The sequence below is a fragment of the Danio rerio genome, chromosome 5 (assembly GCF_052040795.2).
Source record: "Danio rerio strain M-AB ecotype USA chromosome 5, GRCz13ab, whole genome shotgun sequence".
Lineage (NCBI taxonomy): Eukaryota > Metazoa > Chordata > Actinopteri > Cypriniformes > Danionidae > Danio > Danio rerio.
The window spans coordinates 69,161,319-69,181,123 of NC_141025.1; the positions used below are offsets into that span (position 1 = coordinate 69,161,319).

At 35.7% G+C, this 19,805-nt stretch overlaps 3 protein-coding genes across 18 annotated transcripts in view; 2 read left to right on the plus strand and 1 right to left on the minus strand.

The window, feature by feature from the left end:
* zbed4l2 (zinc finger BED-type containing 4-like 2) overlaps nt 1–337 on the plus strand; it is a 10,016-nt gene extending 9,679 nt beyond the window's left edge. For both annotated transcript variants that reach the window (XM_087254422.1, XM_087254423.1), the window contains exon 3: nt 66–337. The gene's annotated coding sequence lies outside the window, so the exon portion shown is untranslated. The remainder of the gene's footprint in view (nt 1–65) is intronic.
* znf541 (zinc finger protein 541) overlaps nt 1–19,661 on the minus strand; it is a 20,147-nt gene extending 486 nt beyond the window's left edge. The window contains exons 1-17 of one of the 13 annotated variants that reach the window (XM_087254480.1): nt 19,319–19,661; nt 18,645–18,783; nt 16,544–16,784; nt 12,979–13,885; nt 11,283–11,329; nt 10,657–10,771; nt 10,429–10,560; nt 9,755–10,019; nt 9,545–9,587; nt 7,867–8,009; nt 4,910–5,013; nt 4,459–4,534; nt 4,286–4,374; nt 1,919–2,029; nt 1,738–1,829; nt 1,105–1,170; nt 167–560 (exon numbers count right to left, since the gene is read on the minus strand). In XM_087254480.1, coding sequence (XP_087110606.1) covers nt 422–560; nt 1,105–1,170; nt 1,738–1,829; nt 1,919–2,029; nt 4,286–4,374; nt 4,459–4,534; nt 4,910–5,013; nt 7,867–8,009; nt 9,545–9,587; nt 9,755–10,019; nt 10,429–10,560; nt 10,657–10,771; nt 11,283–11,329; nt 12,979–13,885; nt 16,544–16,784; nt 18,645–18,756 — 2,682 coding nt within the window. In that variant the 5' untranslated portion in view covers nt 18,757–18,783; nt 19,319–19,661 and the 3' untranslated portion in view covers nt 167–421. Of the gene's footprint in view, nt 1–86; nt 561–1,104; nt 1,171–1,737; nt 1,830–1,918; nt 2,030–2,571; nt 3,149–3,319; nt 4,375–4,458; nt 4,535–4,909; nt 5,014–7,866; nt 8,010–9,544; nt 9,588–9,754; nt 10,020–10,428; nt 10,561–10,656; nt 10,772–11,282; nt 11,330–12,978; nt 13,886–16,543; nt 16,785–18,644; nt 18,784–19,144 lie in introns of those variants that run through there. The other 12 variants (XM_087254478.1, XM_087254479.1, XM_087254483.1 and 9 more) reach the window with 12 other exon arrangements.
* ehd2a (EH-domain containing 2a) overlaps nt 9,529–19,805 on the plus strand; it is a 40,739-nt gene continuing 30,462 nt past the window's right edge. The window contains exons 1-5 of one of the 3 annotated variants that reach the window (XM_087254571.1): nt 9,529–10,800; nt 10,932–10,975; nt 11,152–11,183; nt 17,272–17,354; nt 17,428–17,527. The gene's annotated coding sequence lies outside the window, so the exon portion shown is untranslated. Of the gene's footprint in view, nt 10,801–10,931; nt 10,976–11,151; nt 11,184–16,430; nt 17,355–17,427; nt 17,528–19,805 lie in introns of those variants that run through there. The other 2 variants (XR_015492018.1, XM_087254570.1) reach the window with 2 other exon arrangements.

Sequence of the window (19,805 nt, forward strand, 5' to 3'; positions counted from 1 at the left end):
GGGGATTGCTCTTATGTCAGCTTAAAGACAAACCAGATGATCAACGTGACTTTGAAATGCTCCAGTGTCCCTGTGTCTGTGGTTACACTCAATAAACAGTGGTGAGTTTGGTGAACTGATGACCTCAACAGCCAATCAAAGTCATTTTTGTTGAGCATGTGAACACAGTGGCAAATCAACGGTGTTTAGGAACATGCTCAATAGCGTTCAAATCTTAGCAGGAAATGGACGTTTTTAAAATTCCAGTATCATGACAACCCTAACTCCTTAACATTAATATTTCAAAGTGTTAACTTCTCAAAATCTGTCAGAACAAATAAACGGTTGTAAAAATGAATTAAAACATGGCTGCTTTTTGTATTCAGTGTGAAGGAAAGTATCTGGATAATGATTTGAACATTACTGTAGTTTTAAATGCACTTCACACAGGATTCTGCTCAAATACTGAAGAGACTTGAGTTGACTTCAGACTACTGCTCGGACTGGTGTCCTTTCTTGCCCACCACCATCTGGAGTTTGTATCGATCCTGACTGAGGGAGATCTGTGACCCTTCTCAGCTCTGTTGGATTTAAAAGGTAAGATGAGTTTTAATGCCTTTATTGGCTGTCATTTATTTAATACAAATGTTGTTTTCATACTGTTTCACAAGATTAAACCTCAAAAGTCTTGAAGGGATAGTTCACCTAAAAGTAAAATGAATTCTCCTTCATGTGGTTTTAAACCTTTATGGGTTTCTTTATTCTGTTAAACAGAAGAAGATATTTTGAAGAAAGCTGGAAACTGGTAACTATTGTCTTCTCTAGTAGAAAAAACAACCACTATGCAAGCCAATGTTTACAGCTTTCAAGCTTTCTTCAAAATATCTTCTTCTGTGTTCAACAGAAGAAAGAAACTCAGGTTTGAAACCACTTGTAGGCAAGTAAATAGTGAGTACATTTTAATTTCGAAGTAAACAAATGCTTTAAAGTTTCAATTACTGCATATCACAGCTACATATAAAAGATTAAGGTTTGTTCACATTTGTAGTTTGGTTCTCTTGGTTAATTTGGACGGAACCAAAAGAGACATGTTGTGTAATGGAGGATTTATTTTCTATCACATACCTGCCAACATTTGTCTCTGAAATTCTAGGAGACTGGGATGTTGGGGGTGTACTGGTGTGTGTTTGTCTGAATAACACAGTTGAGAACTGGGTTAGTAACTGTACTATGGACCAGGTTTAGACGGCCGCTGCTATCGGATGAGTATTGTACCAAAGTTGGCAACCAGGGGATGTTACAGACTACCAAAAAGCTGAGGACTGGGGTGGGGTGAAATTGCAAGAGTTTTTAAGAAGAAATGACAAAATGGGAGGGTGGCGGGAGATGGGTCTGAAATACATGAGACTTCCTGGAAAAGTGAGCGTGTTGGCAGGTATAGTCTATCAGCACGTCCTCTATATCTGCTCATAGATGGATAAGCTAATAGACGTGGCTCTCAAATGCTCTAGTATTTGTGTTCGCATTTGGCGAACAGTGGTGAAGTGATGACCTTTAGAGCCAATCACTGTCACATCTGTTGAGTACAATGGCCAATCACCACTGTTTAAGTACATGCTCAACAGCACTTAAATATTAAAAATTGACTTTTTGACTGACTTGCGCAAGTATCATGATAATACCTTACATTCTGATAAAAGCTTCAGCAATTAGCACAAGTTACAAGCCTAGTGTGCAGTATGATGTAGTTTTTCTAACCTGGCACTTATCTCGCCCTCAGTGGCTTTTGTCCTCTGTTTTGTGTTTCTGTCTGTTTGCTCAGAGTGGAGCTCTTGGGAGCATTTGAAGACCTTGTGGAAAACAGTAGTACAAATGTCACCATCATGATGTATTTGCAGAATTAACTGATATTTTGTCCATGCCCTGAAATGAAACTTACAAAGATCTCTCCGTCTTTTTTGTTTACAGTTCGGCCACGTTGCTTGAACTTCTTCACCTTCTTCATGGTATAGTAATACTCCACACATTGGGCTACTGACTTGGTCTGTAACTACAAAACAAGCATAAATATCTAGAGACATTTAATATATTTAGTAGACTGCTACAGCATTGTATTTTTGTAGGCCAACCTGGAAAGTTGAGATTATACTTAATGCTTTTAAAACTCCCTAAAATAAGTTCTGTGACCAAAAAAATGTATGTGATTTTTAAATGTTTTGTTTAAAATAATCGTAATTATTGTACGATTAATTCTAATGCGTTTGGATTTCAAAAAGACGTTTAAGAGTGTGAGCATAAACACAATTATAAAAGCACACAATAGTCAATAGCTACATTTCCATCCACCTATTTTTATGCTTGTTTTGTATATGTGCGCATAAAAAACAGTTAATAGAAACGCCAAGATGTGCATCAATTATGAAAATGCACATAAAAAAGCGTATGCACATAACTGAATAGGATAAACTTTTAATTCATTGAGAAAAAAAATGCTTACTATGATGGAAACACTTTCATTCATTTTCTTGTCTGCTTAATCCCTTTATTAATCTGGGGTCGCCACAGCGGAATGAACCGCCAACTTATCTAGCAGGTTTTTACGCAGCGGATGCCCTTCCAGCCGCAACCCATCTCTGGGAAAGGAAACACTTTTACCGAACAAATTCCAGGATGTGCATTAAAAAAGGTCATGTGATTTTGTAATAAGAGATCATGTGATCCTTAAATGTGTGTGAATGCACAAACCAGCAGGCTGACCAAATTTTTAAAAATCTGAAATGTTGTATTGGTCATTTTTAAAAACGCCTTACCGTTTCAGTACTGGTGTTATTATATTATTAATGACCTCCAGAATCAAGAGCATCTGTGCTCCATGTCTCACGCCTTCAAATGCCACCGCGCGTTCATTGCGTGTCAACATTTGTTTTCTGAGATGCAAGTAATTTATTAAATAAGCAAAAGATTTACACAGCTTCTTCTACCACAGCAAATCCTGTTTTTACTGTTGATATTTGGCGCCAGATAATCAGAAAGTGACGATTTGGTTCTCTTTGACTCATTAGATGAAAACACTGCTTTATTCGCACGTCTCCTATTTGATAATCCAGTTTTGCGCATAAAGTTAATTCACATGTTTGGATGAAAACACAGCTACTGTCCTCAACAACCTCTGAATTCCCAGTTTAACCACTCATCGCATTAAATGTTTAAAAATACTTGAATTGGTGCTGATAGCCTCATAGGCTTCTGAGTTTGAGTCCTTGGCCGAGCTCGTAAACTATCCCAATCCCATCCATCCCAATCACCCCTCCACTTTAATTTTGAGTCTAAATTTGGCCACAATTTTCTTCCTGTTTCAGCAAATGCAATGATTTTTGGTCACAAATCTTATTTTGACAAATAACTTGGGGAAAATGCTTTGAAAGTGTTAAAAAATTCAACAATACGCTCAAATTTTACTACCCTTTTTTATGTTTGTGGCAGTTTTTGCCCCATTGACTTCCATTATTATGACATTTTTTGATTGCTAAGCCAAGACACCATGACATCATGCATTTTTGATTGTTGCTGGTTTTCCCTGTTGAGAAGAGGTAAAATGTGCCATTTTTACTGTTGATAATCAGTTACAGTGCAAAAAATGCCTAGTTTTTGGCTTAAAATTATATGGTTAAATGGAGTATAGTGTGTGTGAGAGGGACATTTGCATGTTTATATGTTTGAGAAAATAAAAAATAAGCAGCTCAGCTCTCAGAACACAGTGAGTGTATTTATGCACGCACACTTTATTTTGTTGTTTTACTCTATAGGACACCATATAAAAGTCAGAAACTTTTTTGCACTGGACTATCTAAAGGGCTAATGGTGCCAACTGATGATCAACAGTAAAAATCACAAGTTTTACCTCTTCCCAACAGGAAAAACACCATGATTATTTGATGTCAAATTGCTTTGCAATCCAAAAATGTCATTATAATGGAAGTCAATAGGTCAAAAACAGCCACCAAAATAACAAAAGAGTAGATAATTTGAAAAGTACACGAGGGTTAAGAAAATAACTTTTAGACCTACCAGAAGAACTTGAGGCACTGTTTACATTTGTGCCTTCAATTGTATTTTGTATTTGTCAGATTGACTAGCATTTAAATTTAAAATGGTGACAAATTTCTTTGATACAGCTCAGATTTTATGGTAATGTTATGGCCATATTAAATTAAAAAATAAATAAATAAATAAAACTATAGATGGCTAGAGATCACTTAAACTTTCTTCAGAAAATCTCAAACAAAAAATAATGATATATTAATACCACATTATGAATTTGTCTGAAGTCCTTGTCAAAGTCAGCCAGAGCTTTTTTGAACATCTTCATCTCTTGAGCTGTCCAAAGATCTGACCCTACCGAATGAAATGACCAACATCAAGTTTATGAAGGACTTAATATATTAAATATATTATGAAACTGGGTAATAGAGCTTGTACCTGTGTAGTGGTAATCACTCAGAGGGTGCCAGGGGGTCCGAAAATCTCCTCTCATTAGCAGTAAATCCAGTGCTGCCTGTAAATTGAATCACTTCATTGTATTAAGCAAGCAGCTTTAATGGGGGATGCAATGAGGGGGTAAATTATGCAAAAATTTTATTTATAATCATAGATAAATACATGACAGCAAAAATCAAAGTGAATTTTAACTTGAAAAAAAACAAACAAACAGTGCTTTATTGTGTTCTGGTTCAGAATTTAAATAATTACATGTCAAATCCAAGGTAAAAACAACATAATTTTACTATTATGGTTAAATCCACAAATCTGAACAGTTCTGACTATTGACTTCTGAGGATGTACACATTGCGATATCGATGCTGAAACGATATGTTGTGCAGCCCTAAACTGTAATTAAAAAAACATGCTATAATGTTTGATAGATGCTCACCGCTATGTTTCCTTGTACTTCATGAAGGCAATGTAGAGCCAGTTCAATGTTGGTGCCTCCTCCTGGTAATACACTGGAACAGCACAGCTCTATCAGCTCTGTGACTGAAGCACACAAAAGATCACATGTAAAGTGCAGGGGCGTCACTAGTGGGGGGAAAAGGGGGACAGTGTGCATAGGGTCCTGGCAATTTAGGCACTAAAAATATGTGTGCGTAGGGCCCTAAACTACTGGCTTGCCCCTGATAAAGTGTAACAAAATGTAAAGCGAGTCTCTCACTATCCACAATTTGTTTTAGTTGTTCATGATTTAACAATTATTGAAAATAACATCTTTTTTAATGACATTTTAGCCTATCCACCTTTTCCCTACACCCCACGATACTTTGTGTGAATTATGGGAGTAACTTTAGTTAAAATCACAGCAATCTGTTAAGTGTTAAACATGGGTATAACGAGGTGTCATTATTCTCCTCACAGTTCATCCATCAAACACTAAAAATGTCTTTCCGCAGCAATAAACACTCACCCGCCACTTAATTAGGTACATCTTTCTGCCTGCTCGTTAACACAAATTTCTAATCAGCCAATCACATGGCAGCAACTCAATGCATTTGGGCATGTAGACATGGTCAAGATGATCTGCTGCCGTTCAAACCGAGCATCAGAATGGGGAAGAAGGGTGATTTAACTGACTTTGAACGTGGAATGGTTATTGATGCCAGACGGGCTGGTCTTAGTATTTCAGAAACTGCTGATCTACTGGGATTTACTTCTGTGGTTTACAGAGAATGGTCTGAAAAAGAGAAGATATCCAGTGAGCAGCAGTTCTGTGGCTGCATATGCCTTGTTGATGCCAGAGGTCAGAGAAGAATGGCCAGACGGGTTCGAGCTGATAGAAAGGCAACAGTAACTCAAATAATCACTCGTTACAACATCATGAAAGCATGGATCCATCCTGCCTTTTATCAACGGTTCAGGCTACTTGTGGTGGTGTAATGATGTGGGTGATATTTTCTTGCCACACTTTGGGTCTATTGAGCATCGTGTCAACCTAAGTACTGTTGCTGACCATGTCCATCCCTTTATGACCACAGTATACCCATCTTCCGATGGTTACTTCCAGCAGAATAACGCACTATGTCATAAAGCGGTAATCATCTCAGACTGGTTTCTTAAACATGACAATGAGTTCACTGTACTCAAGTGGCCTCAGCATTCACCAGATCTCAACCCAATAGAGCACCTTTGGGATGTGGTGGAACGGGAGATTCGCATCATGGATGTGCAGCCCACAAATCTGCAGCAACTGCCTGATGCTATCATGTCAATATGGACCAAAATCTGTGAAGAATATTTCCAGTAGCTTGTTAAATCTATGCCACGAAGGATTAAGGCAGTTCTGAAGCCAACCCTAGTCTAACCCAATACTAGAAAGCTGTACCTAATAAAATGGCCGGTGAGTACATTAATGTACTATAGGGAATACAAAGAGGTAAATAATATGGAGGAACAAAAAAAAGTGAACAAAAACAAAAATGCTTGTGATGCTAATGTCACATTAAAATAACAAGTGTAATGTCATTTTTTTTATGGATAAAAATAAAGCACAAAAACCAAACGCACCTCTCACTCAGTTTTCACTATTAATATTGACTATTTGCAACACAGCTTCGTTATTTAAAGTGGTTTGTTTCAGTTCTTTTGAATGAAAGTTTCCCAAACTGGCAACTCACTATCCGAAATTATTTTTATACACTTTTTTTTTTTTAAATGCCAAAAGAGGTTTTGATTTAGTTTACTGGATGTAGAAATGACAGTTTTACAGTTAGACAGTCTGTATTTTGCACTGTCATTTTATTTGCACTGTCTGTATTTTGCATTGTCGTTGTATTTGCACTGTCTGTATTTTGTACTATCTGCAGCCAGCACCTAAGCTTTTCACTCATCATAGCACATGTGCTGCTGATGATGTGACAATAAAAGTTATTTGATTTGATTCGTCTTCTTCAGATTTCAGGATTGTTTAAGAATTGAATGCAAAACTTTGTCAGACTTGCATCTGAAATTTTTCTTGCATAACAGCATACTAAATACTCCTTAAAAAGGGACAAAGACTAATATACGTAAATAAAAAAGTGCAATTTAGATACTAGTTTTGGCTTATTTCAGTGCTTGCTTAGTCTTCATTTTAATGCATCTCAGCCACCTTTGAAATTTTCTGGCCACCTTTAGATGTTAATGTTTCAGGAGTGATGACCACCATATAAATGCATGAGTGAATCCCCTAAATTATCATTTTGTATGTGTATAGAATAGTGCTTACTGACTCAAACGGTTTTAACCATTGCACTGTTCTGGCATGGTTCGTTTCTGTAGCTTTTTATCTGTATTATTTTAAAGGGACCAAGATCTCTGTCATTATTTGTTATTCATTGTCTCTTCTGTAAATGACTGAGCGGTGTGTGTCCAGAATTAGGATTAGGCACTAAAACGGGTGGGGAATATTGATCCTTAAGAACAGGTGTCCGTGCTGAGATTAGCTCTAAACCTAACCAAATACATCAAGATAATCGAGGTCTTCAAGATTTTTAGGCAGGTCATTTGTTTAGGTTTGGAGCTAAACTCTTCAGGACAGTAGTGACGGGAGAAACAAAGCTTTTTAAATCTTCAAAACAACTGAACCATGTAATCACCCGGTGATCAGAACAAATGCAACAAAAACCTTTTCAAAAATATTGCTAACGTTTTATATATGTGTTTTCAAATCAATTTAAAATCAATTGAATTAAATGCTTTCAATAATATATTTGTGTTAGTTCTAGATTCCCACTCTGTGTAGTAATTCAAACTTTTAATAGTTTTTTTGCTCCATTATTACAGATCTCTGACTGGTGCTAAAAAAACACCCCATGTTGTTATTGTTGTGGTGGTGTGTTGTGCTGTTGGTGTGTTTACCCCTTTGCTGTGTCTCTATGTTAGTTGAGAGATCTTTCCAAGGAGCCCAGACGAGCTGAGCGGGATGTTCTTCATACAGCAGGTAGATTGAGTCACGCACTGGAGGGATTTCAGCTTGAAACTGTGAGCCAATGTTAATGCGTCTGAAAGACAAGAGACCAAAGTAAAAACACTTTCAAGACTGTGTGCAACATTCCTCTATCCTTAGGTAATTCTTTTTCCTGTGTGTTCAAGAATGAAGCATTTTAAAGCTTGAAACAATACAATTTTAATACTGCTTTGATTTAGTTGTTTCCCCTTCTGTGTATTATAATGTGCCTGGTTTTATTTTCTTTTAAAGTTGCTGCGAACCAGAAGTTGCAGCAGACTTTTATTTCAGTATGATGATGTATTTCTAACTGAAACAAAAGTATTAAGAAGGGGGTGGGGTTTTATTTTTGTGCTGCTCTTATCTTTCACTCATAGCAAACTAATGGTTGGAGGGGCGTGGCTAAGCATATCCCACCCAACCGGTCAAACTGACGTCAACAGAGAAGCAATGCCATTCCAGATACCTGGCATATTTTAATGAAACATTTCCAAAACTCAAAAACTAATTGATCACCTTAAGACTATAAAAAACATCATAAATTTTAATTTCATGCAGATTTACAATACTATGATTTACAAGAAATGCCCACTAAAATGTCAAACAGTGTAACTGTAGTTTATATACCAAAAAATCTTAAATTCTATAAATATCTCTGAATATATAAAGGTGTGTGTGTGTGTGTATGTGTGTGTGTATATATATATATATACATACATACATACATACATACATACATACATACATACATATATATATATATATATATATATATATATATATATATATATATATATATATATATATATATATATATATACATATATATATATATATATATATATATATACATATATATATATATATATATATATATATATATATACATACATATATATATATATATATACATATATATATATATATATATATATATATATATATATATATATATATATATATACACATACTGGAAAATCTCTGTAGACTGATGGCATTTCATGCCGTTTAGTTCTATAATCTTAAAATGTGAGCAAAATCACCTGCTTTGTCATCACTTTAGATATAACACTAGAGAATCATTCAAATGCTAGCTCTAAAGTGACGTTACTAAATGAGCAGCGGTTTCTGCTGCTCTGACGACAACTGCAGTTATGAATTAATGGTAGAAGAAAATCGTTCCTTATTCAAACAGGTTTTTAGACTTTCCGTGTTTGATTTGCTTTTTTATATACACGATTGTGCCGTCGAATATATATGATATACACTCATATATATATATATATATATATATATATATATATATATATATATATATACATATATACATATATGAGTGTGTGTGTGTGTGTGTGTTTGTGTATATTTAAATCCTGTTTTACTGTTTTAACACATTTTAATTTGTTTTAAATCATTTCTATTCTTTGTTAAATTTATTTTCGTATACTTGTATTTTATGTTTCTTTTATTCTTGTTTATGTACAGTAAAGCACTTATAAATTACCATTGTGTATGTAAAGTAAGTACACTTGCCTTGAATTTGAAAAAGAATTGAACAGAATCTTTTAATACAGGTATGGAGAGACTCACGGTTGTATGTTGACACCTGTGCTGTTGACTGGAAAGGAGACACCTGTGGGGATCAAAGTTACAATTATTTATCAGGAACCTAAAATGAAACAAATATCCTTTATATTAAATAAGACACTTCTATGTTTCTATCCTTCAATCCATATAACTAAATTTGTCAGAATTGCGAAAGAAATCCAGTCAAAGCTGAAATCATGGTTTAGTGCTCACCAGTGGTGCTGGGTAGAGATGATGGGGATGGCTGATACTGTGGGAGGCTTTTGGAGTACAGGCTAGTCCCAGGACAGAGGGGGCTCAACATGGGCTGAGGGGTGTAGGTTTGAGGATTAAAATTGGGGCTCAGACCCTGGGTTTCCTGATCATTAGCGCAGTGTGGAGTAGATGGACGAGGTGGACTGGGAATGATCAGCCGGTGCAAGAAGTTAAAGCGCTGAGACCTTTTATATGCACCTTTATGAGCCCGTGGCCTCTCAGCCTAGGGAAGACATAAACTCACTTGTAATGCACAAAGACTTTTCTAAAACTATCCTGATCAGCTCTCATTATCCATCACTGTCTATTGCAATCAGGGTTGGTGTGGTCTTACAGCAAGTTAATGCAGTTATATAGTAAGTTACAGGAACCTGAAGCAGCTGCATCTTGCCTTTCGTGCAGTTTTCTGATTAGAATTTTAAAATGTATACATGTATATCTATTTTTGTTTATGGCAGGCTCAATAAGATTTGCGGTCTCATTTATAAATGTGGCTTACGCACAAAAAAACAGGGGCAAAAATATGTGTATGAAAACATTTATTAAAAACATTTGGCACTACAGCCTCCTTAGCCCACCCCTAGCACTGGCCCTGATTGCAATCAATATTACATTTTTATCTACAACTTTACGTCATGTGTGGAAGCTTGGGGGCCTAAAAAGTTTGTTGCAGAAACTGGGACAGTCACTGGCATGATCAGTGGTGACAGGGTTGTCTCCTTGGATTTTTGCTTTTGTCTCGAAGCCCATTTCTGTCCATTTTCCTGTAACAGGAACATAGATAATGTAAGGGTTGTACTCCCTTTCATAGGTTTTGGTCAAGTTTGGAATGATTTGTAAAATTATATGTTTGTCAGGACCAGTGTTGAGGTGGATGACGGTGAATCATGGTCCACTTTTGCTCCATCGGAGTAAAGAGCTTCTTGAGAGCATGATGTTGACGGAGCTTTATGCACAGCTGAAGTTCTTTGTTTTCTGAGGGACAGATGAATAGGTCAACATTCGTAAGTCAACATACAGTGATAATAGACTTCATTTTTGTCCCTCACTTTCACAAAAGGGCAAACTAGAAATGTTAATGAATGTTTTATGAAGACATAATTATGTATGTATGTAATTTTTTGTGTTTTTTTAGAGCTGCGAATATAGGTTTTCTGTTGCAGGGCCATATTCAGGACAGTACAAACTTTTTTTTAATGTTAAAAACTGAAGATTTATCAAGTACAAGGTACAATATTATTCATTAGAACTTGTTTTAGTTGTTTTTCAGATGCACCTGTTTATCATTGCATTATGCTAATTTGCCCTCTTCAGTAAATCTGGCCATAAGTTTCTATTGCTGTTGTGTTTTACAGAAGAAAGAAACACATCAGTTTAGAATAACAAGGTGAGTAAATGATGATGTATGTTGTACTTTTATAACATGGATCTCTTATAACTTTGTAAAGGTTGCCACATAAAATGTGGCTTTAGTGCATTTTCTAACCTGATGCCAGAGTTGGGTTCCTCTCCAGTTGATTTCATAATAGACTCCTGCATAATAACATTTTAAAAATTATTAAAACAAATAAAACATTTAATTTTAAATATCCACCTTTTTCCACACATGGCTACTGTGTTTTAAATTATTAGTTGCACTTCTGCTTTGGGGAACTTCAATTCAGAATAAATATAACAAATAATTTCAGATAATAGTGCAGCGCTATAAATGATTTATATCAATAGTGAAAACTGAGTGTGAGGTGCGATGGTGTCTTACATTTATCCATCATGAAAGTAACATGACATTTGGTATTTTAACATGATACTAGTGTTTCTGTGGCCAAAGCCAATGTTCCTCCACATTATTCATGGTCTGCTGAAAATAATAAGTTAATTTTAACAAGTTGCCTTTTAATACTTGGATGTAATGTGAGCAGAACAAAGGCACCTCACTGTTTTTAAAGCATTTTGAATCATGGCGTGAGAAACAAGTCATGGAAATGGCAGATTTAAAATTAAGTAAAAAGTTTTTAGCTGAGTGAGCTGGTTTTAGACTTGTGGGAAAAAGGGTTGATGTGAATAATTTGAGATCGAAATGCGAAATGTTTGCTCTGACATAGCAAACATTTCTTCCATGTGGCTAATCTCCATTTTGCTTGCTTTGTTTACTGTTGGTTACTAGGTGACCAATACTAAAGTCAACCACTCTAACAACTTGATGCAAACAAACCTATTTCACATTTGTAATCTCTCCTTGAAAAGATTTGCTTGACGTTAGGATGGAAATCTATCGTTTACATTTTAAAGTCATAATAAAAGGGAAGTTAAGGTTGTCATTTTACTGCTATAATGTTGTAAATACACTTAAGGCAAACCTGAAATAAGAATAAATTGTAGAGTGGTGCAAGATTTCATTATCTGGAAACCGATTGGATTGTTGAAAAACAGGCATTGATAACAAAATGAAGGAAGACGAATGACAAATTCAAAGCAGAAATGAGACATTCAATGATATGTCTATCATAAAAGAATTCTATGTGACCTTGTAGGAAAGAAAGACGTTTTGAGGGAGAGAAGGTTATAGTGTTAAAGTTTATAAGGGCAAGTTAATTTTTACAAATTAATGATGTGCACAGATACATTTATAACAATAACTACTATATACATATAAAAATAAAAAGTCAATTTTGATTTCATGGCAACTTTTACATGGATTCAAAACTAAGCATATTGGTTTTGTTAGCTCATGCAAGTTTTGTGGTGTAAAATTCTTCTGTGCATGTCATGAGGAAAAAGACAAATGTTTGCCCTTGTAATCTTGAATTAAAATCTGAAAATGCACTTCCTGTTTGTTCTTAGTTAAGTTCTCAGATTACGTCTGTCTGAGGTTTTGGGCGGGGTTAACATACTTAACCATGTCCCTCCAACTGTCTTGCTATTGCAAGAAACGGAAATGGTGAGGAGGAGGTGTCTGTTAGGTTGTAATAACTCCTGAAACCCATTTCCTCGATCTTTCTGAATGAAGCCTACTTTACTACATTTAATTAGCTCACAGTACAAAAAAACAAGCCACGCCCACTGTTTTGTCATCTAATGTTCCGTTTATCTAGGAACTACGTCACATCACAGCTTTCGTTTCATACAATTCTTGCAAAGTGTGGGGGGAAAGGTGAATAGGAAAAAAGTGCCATGTTATGTACCTTTTGCAAAAATGCGTTGCCTGGAAAAGTGCTGAAGGATGCAAGTGCCAACTGACTAGGTGAGACGAGAATGGAAGAACGCGATTGTTTTTGAGAAGTGGGCTGAGGATTTGTAAAATCAGGCTGGACATCCACAGAGCTGTACTTCCTCTTCCTGCAGTTGGGCAATGATGCAGGAGAAGGAGGAAGAACAGAATCTGGAAGGTTACGCTTAAAACCACTCTTCGTTTCAGGCAGGATGGAAGGATTAAAACTGGAAAAGGAGTGTTGACGATTAAGCTTGTTTGCAGGTTTCAGCAGAATGGGACAGAGTGAAGCTGGTGACCTAGTATGGAGAGTAGTCGCTTCTCTGTTAGCTTGAAATGGCAGCATCTTTTTAGCTTTTTCAGAGTGACATTCAGGAAAATCAGTTTTCAGTAAAACCACAGGTTTTTTTGCAACTGCATGACAGCCCAGAGCCGATTGGGTAGAGGTTGGTATCCTGGTGCTTTCCTCAACATTTCTACATTCCCTGGCAGTCGCTAAAGTCCAGCTTTCTTGAAGTTGGCGTTCTTGGCATTTTTTCTGAAATGGTTGGGCGTCTTTTGCGTGGCATCCCAACCTAAGCTCACCCAGGTCAAAAGGACTAAAAACTTTTCCAGCTTTTAATATCGGAGCTGAAACAGGCTTTGGTTTGGAGATGTAGAGGCTGCAATAGCCTGATGGTGATTTAATGACCTTTGGCTTCAGTGGTGAGACTGGGAGGTCATAGTTAGAAATGAGGCTGTTAGAAGGAGGCGTGAGCTGGACGCCATGTCGAAAGGCACAGTGGTTTTTTAGAGCGTTTCTGTCAGCGTAGGTTTTGTGGCAGCCAAACTGAGTGCATTGATAGGTCTTTCTTCTCTGGTGGATCATCATGTGGGAAATGCTAAGGAGGAAGAGATGATTATGCTGTTGTAAGGTCTTACTAATATATTTCAAAAACATTTATTTTTAAAAACTATTTTAGATGCACTACAATCTACAATTCCAGATGGTTTATCTAAATCTGAACATGAAATTAAATCGGTCTGTAAATTTACCATTTTTTTAATGTATGTATTCATTTTAGATGCTACAGACACCTAAATATCATGCTATTGCAGGGAGACTCCTACCCTAAAAACTTTTTGCTGCTAAAAAGCTATTTCAGTATTGTAATGCGAAGAATGTTTAAATTTTTAGTACAGTAATGGATTTCAGTACATCATTAAATTACTACATCTGGTCTGATCTATAGTCTTATTATTATTTTATATTGTATATATTATATATTTCTAATATATAAAATGTCTCAATGTGTATTTGAAAAAGGTGTTTGCTTTTATTTTTTTAAATTTTTTTGTTCTCCTGGCTTGTTGCACGCACTAGTGACGATTCTCTGTAAACCAATAGTGTTCTGCTGGACATCTAGCTCCACCCTTTTGGTAACGTTTTGTTGTTTTGGTACATATTGGAGGGAGTACCCATAAAGTAGTACAGTTTGGTACCTTTTGACAGTGTAAAGAACATAAGTGTACCAAACCGTACCACTGACTGGAAATGGATCATTAAATAGTGTCATTTTTAAGACTTACTAATGATTTTAAGAGACGCTATATTTGGGGACAATAGCTATGTTTCCATACAGCTATTTTTATGTGCATTTTGGATATCCGCATAAAAAAAGGGTTGATGGAAACGCCAAGTTGCGCATAAACTTTGAAAATGCTCATTAAAACATATATGCTAGTACCTCATGAATAAATACTAGTATCTAATACTTAAGTACTAGTATCTATTAATTGGATACTAGTATCTAATTAAAAAGTACTAGTACCTATTGATTAACTACTAGTACATAAAAATATGTACTACCCCAAGCTGGAATAAATACTAGTCAAAACTTAATAGTTGATATCTCAATGACAGTTTCTATAGAAATCAATAGACAATTTTGAATTTGTTACTAGTAACAACAGAATAGGTACTAGTCACTATTACAATACATACTAGTATCTAATAAATAAGAACTAGTATATATTTATTTGTACCAGTATCTAATGAGTAAGTACTAGTACCTATTAAATAGATATTAGTATCTAATGAATAAGTACTAATATCTAATTCATAAATACTAGTGCCTATTTAATAGGTACTAGTATCTAATAAAAGGAACCAGTGTCTAATGAGTAAGCAGTATTATATATTTTAAAAAGCACTAGAATCAAGGCAATAGGCACTATTATCTAATAAATAAGCTCTGGTTTTTAATGAATAAGTACTGGTGCGTAATGGAAAAGATACTAGTATCTAAAAAATAAGCACTAGTAACATGAAAATAGACACTAGTATGGGTTATAGATTAAATGTCAAAACAACTGGCCATATATCTGCAGGTCACTTGATGGGGAAGAAAGTCAAAAGGGCTTATTTTTAATCTATTTGGATGCAAGAAATGAAAGAAAAATTTGTGTATTATTTGTATGTTTGGCGCAGCACCCATGTCTGTTTGACGTGTCATCTAAGCAATACCACAACCGGGTCAAAAAAGAAAATAGTTGAGGAGAAATCGCTAATCCCCTTCAAAGGCCAAGTGAGCAAAGTAGATTTTCTATCCATGAAAGGCTCATTATGTAGAAAACAACATAAGATAAAATACAGGCGTAGTCTGTGAGACGTAGTTTGCGGACCAAAAGCGGACAAAGTTGTCAGCGATTCTTCCTATTGTAAAGTCATACGGTGTGAAAGCACCTGTCCCCAATCCATCGTGCAGTGTAAACACAGCAGCGGCGAAACGCTACCCCAGACAGTCATGCAGTGTGTAAAAATCTGTGACACGACTATTTTGAAAATCGTGCAGTCTGAACTTGACATAAGAGCATTATTTAACAGATTTAAAATGTAATTTCTTTTTTAATTATCTTTAAACGCCATATAATATCGGTAAAATCCAAGAGTGACAGATGTATACTTGTGTATTCATTTAAAAGTACATACGTCTAAAAAAAGGGCAGAATGCATGCTCCTGACGCCCCATTCACACGGGACGTCAACGCTTCCCATTCACTTCGAATTGGCTGACGCTTCTATGACGATCGCTTCAGCACCAACATCAGACACGCCTTCAGTCAAGGGTTGACGCTGAAGCCCCGTGTGAATGGGGCATGACTGTATTGAGCAAAAGTGTTTACAAAAATAAAGAAAAATGTATAGATTGAATGTGCTTGTTCTGTGATACCAAGCAGTATTGGTACTGTCTTAAAAAGTCCTAAAAACTGTTATAGTTAGTGCACTGTATTAATTGTAGTTACATATTTTTATATTTTCTGCACTGTACTGATAGTACATTTACTTATTTTAACCATTATTAACTTAATAATTGATTGTAATCATATTTACATCATTTATTAAAATCTTAATTTTATTTATTTATTTATTTTACTTTTCCACAGACCATTGAACGCTTCTTTGAGACCCCCTGAATATTACAGGACCGCAGATTAAACATCTCTAATCAATTGCCATAATTGAATCACTGAAATTGCAGCACACACTCGATACTTACAGCTCTTCATGATGTTTAAACGCTCTCTGACAGACCTCACAAACATGAGGGACATCCTGACTGTGGCTCAGGAGATGCGTTTTAAGTGAACTGGTGCTTTTAAACTCCTTCCTGCACACATGACACTTATTCAATGAGACCCTGATTCTCTTGTCTGATCCCACAGGAGTCAGGAGCTCAGCATCTTTGGGTTTGGGATGGACGCATACTGATGGGCTTGATGAAGACGTCTTTCTGCCTTCTGCATCAAACGAAAAAAGCAATCGCTAATTCTGATTTAGACATTCAGAAGAGCATAAACATGAACAACATAAATGATGAAACCTGGGGCCTGTTTCAATAAGGAGGTTTATCCAACTCTTGAGTTTAAACTAGAACCCTTAGTTGACAAAAATAAATAAATAAAAATTAGGTGATTGTAATAATGATCATGTACAAAAGCAGCATCCAAGAAAGGTGTAGTCCAATAAAAGCAAAGATAGGCCGAGGATCGCCAGTTTGCCAACAAATACGTGAGAAAATTATTGAAATGTTTAAAAACAATGTTGCTCAAAGAAAGAAAGGTAGCCTTATAAGACTAATATTATGGATATAAGAATAAAATTTGGATATATTTTACATTCAACAGTGCATAACATAAATAAAGGACTCAAGGAATCTGGAATTTTGGTGTGTAAGGGACAAGGATGCAAGCCTAAGTTGAACAACCATGATCTCTGATCCCTCAGGCGACACTGCATCAAGAACCGTCATTCATCTATAAACAATATCACCACATGGGCGCAGGACTACTTTGGCAAACCTTTGTCAGGTACCATATGTATTTATATTCACAAATGCAATTTAAAACTGCACTGTGCCAAAAGGAAGCCCTATGTTAACAGTGTCCAGAAGCTCCGTCGACTTCTCTGGGCTCGGAATCATCATGGATGGACCATCACACAGTGGAAACGTGTACTGTGGACAGAATAATCAGTATTCAAGGTATTTTTAAAGAGAAATTATTTCCTCTGAGATTGGGAAACTTGAGTTTTCGGGTTAGTTCAAGCAGCTTTGAGTAGGCTGACTCGGAGTTTAACCTTGTATGTCATCTAGGGGTGGAGCTACAGTTAATTTAAACTTAGTAATTAAATGTGTTTCCATCGTAGTTTATGCACATTTTCTCTTTTATGATAAAAAGTTTATCCTACTCTGTTGTGTGGATAAGTTTGTTTTTTGTGTGCAGTTTCAAAATGTTTTGCCGTTTTTACAAAGTATTATAAAAAACTCTTGATGAATACATTAAGATATGCTAAAATAATGGATATGCACATAAAAAAGAGGGTGAAAACAGCTAATGACACTCTGAATAATCGGGATTTTTGATTGGCATTACGATTATTTTTATTACCACACTGCAAATAATTTTACCTAAGCAAGATGCACTTATTGTCGGATAAACTAAATTGGCCATAGAGTATGAATGTGTGTGTAAATAACAAAGTGTATTGGTGTTTCCTATTGCTGGGGCGTTCACCAGTTGTACCATATACTCAGTGGAGGGTTGCGACTGGAAGGGCTGCCGCACCATAAAACATATGCTAGAGTAATAGGTGGTTCTTTCTGCGGCGGTGACCCCTAATAAATCAAGGACTATGCCAAAGGAAAGTGAGTGAGTGAATATGCACTTAGTTTAGATGTGTCCAGGAAATAAGACAATATATCATTTACATATAAAGAAATAATATCTTGATTACGTTTTTACAAATATTTGTACTTAAAAACATTAAAATAATTAGAAGTAATATAATAATTACATGAAAAACAATAAATACATCAATAAATTATTTAAACATCACTTGTAAATTAAAAAGAAAGCAAAATTAACTCTGGGTTAATCAAAGAAAACCTGCTCCTGACAAGGTTAGGTTCAGAGTAATTCACCACGATAAGTATCAGCTATCTCCCTTTGATTTGCACCACTTTCTCTCGTTTGACAAATTTCCCATTCTGAAACCATAAAACCAAAGTTTCCTTCTTTTCAGGGTTAACCTACTCAGAGTTTTCAGATAACCGCCTTTCTGAAACTGACACCTGATTAAAAAACAAAACGTGTTATTACTTGAATCAGTCATGGTGTTTAGCCACAGTTTTGACCCTCTGAGCGGCAGCTCTGATGTAGTTATGTAGGTCGTGTCGTTAGGCACACTGCCGGCATCTGAGGAATCTTGCATCTTCTTCACTGACTGCTAGCTGTTTTCCTGTTGAACAGTGAGGACAGTCAGTAGTTTACAATAATTCATAAATGAAAAAGACGCATTTCACGAGCAAAATTCCAAATGCTAGCTTGAAAAGTAGTGGAGACATTTGCAAGCGCTCAAGAAATAGTAACTGTTACTTGGTCGATTATTCATGCGTTAAACACATAAGTTACGTTCACTAGTTAGCAAAAAGCTTAATTTTTTAAGATGGTAGCAATATTGAAACGTGTAAGTTAACGTAAGTGAGCAAACGTTAGCTAACGCAAAGCAAAAATACAAGATGTAAAAACCATAACCTAAAAATGTCAAATCCACACTGTAAACTAATAAAATTACGTATGTGAACGAATGTTTACGTTACATGTTTATCCAAACTTGAGAGTCGGGTCGAATGCTGCTGAAGAGCTGACTAACTTTTTTGGGAAAACGGCAGAAACTCCGAGGGAAGCTTTGCGATTCAATTAACGTTAACGGTAACCGATTCAAAGAACCGATTCGCTTGTACTGTGTTGTGGATTAACGCCCTGAAAGTTACCTTATTCAGAAGTTTCTACACGTGACGACTTTACGGGGTGCTTTAGTTGTTTCCATGTTCAGTTATTCTTCTCAATCCTATTTATTTACTCCTTATTTACTTTTAAATGGTCTGTTAATTTTGTTGTTTGTTGTAAAGCTTTGCTCTTTGCTTTGATGCACGATCTCCCCCTTGTGGTCGGATCCTTCTCGTCACTGATTTTCGCCTAATTTTCTATTAAATTATGAGGTAGCATTTTATTGACATTTTAAGCTCTAATTTTTGAATTAGCTTGTCTGATGGTTATCATTAACACAATTTCTGATGCAACATTTATTTCCTACATTTTTATGTTTACAAAAATGTGTATATTTGCAATTGTGCATTTAAAATGTACATTATTACAGTTTTATAATAATGTAATGAGATTAGAATTCAAATAAAAAGTTTTGAACAAAGGAATATGACAAATACGTGCTCTAATACCTTGCTATCATCATCAAGAAGA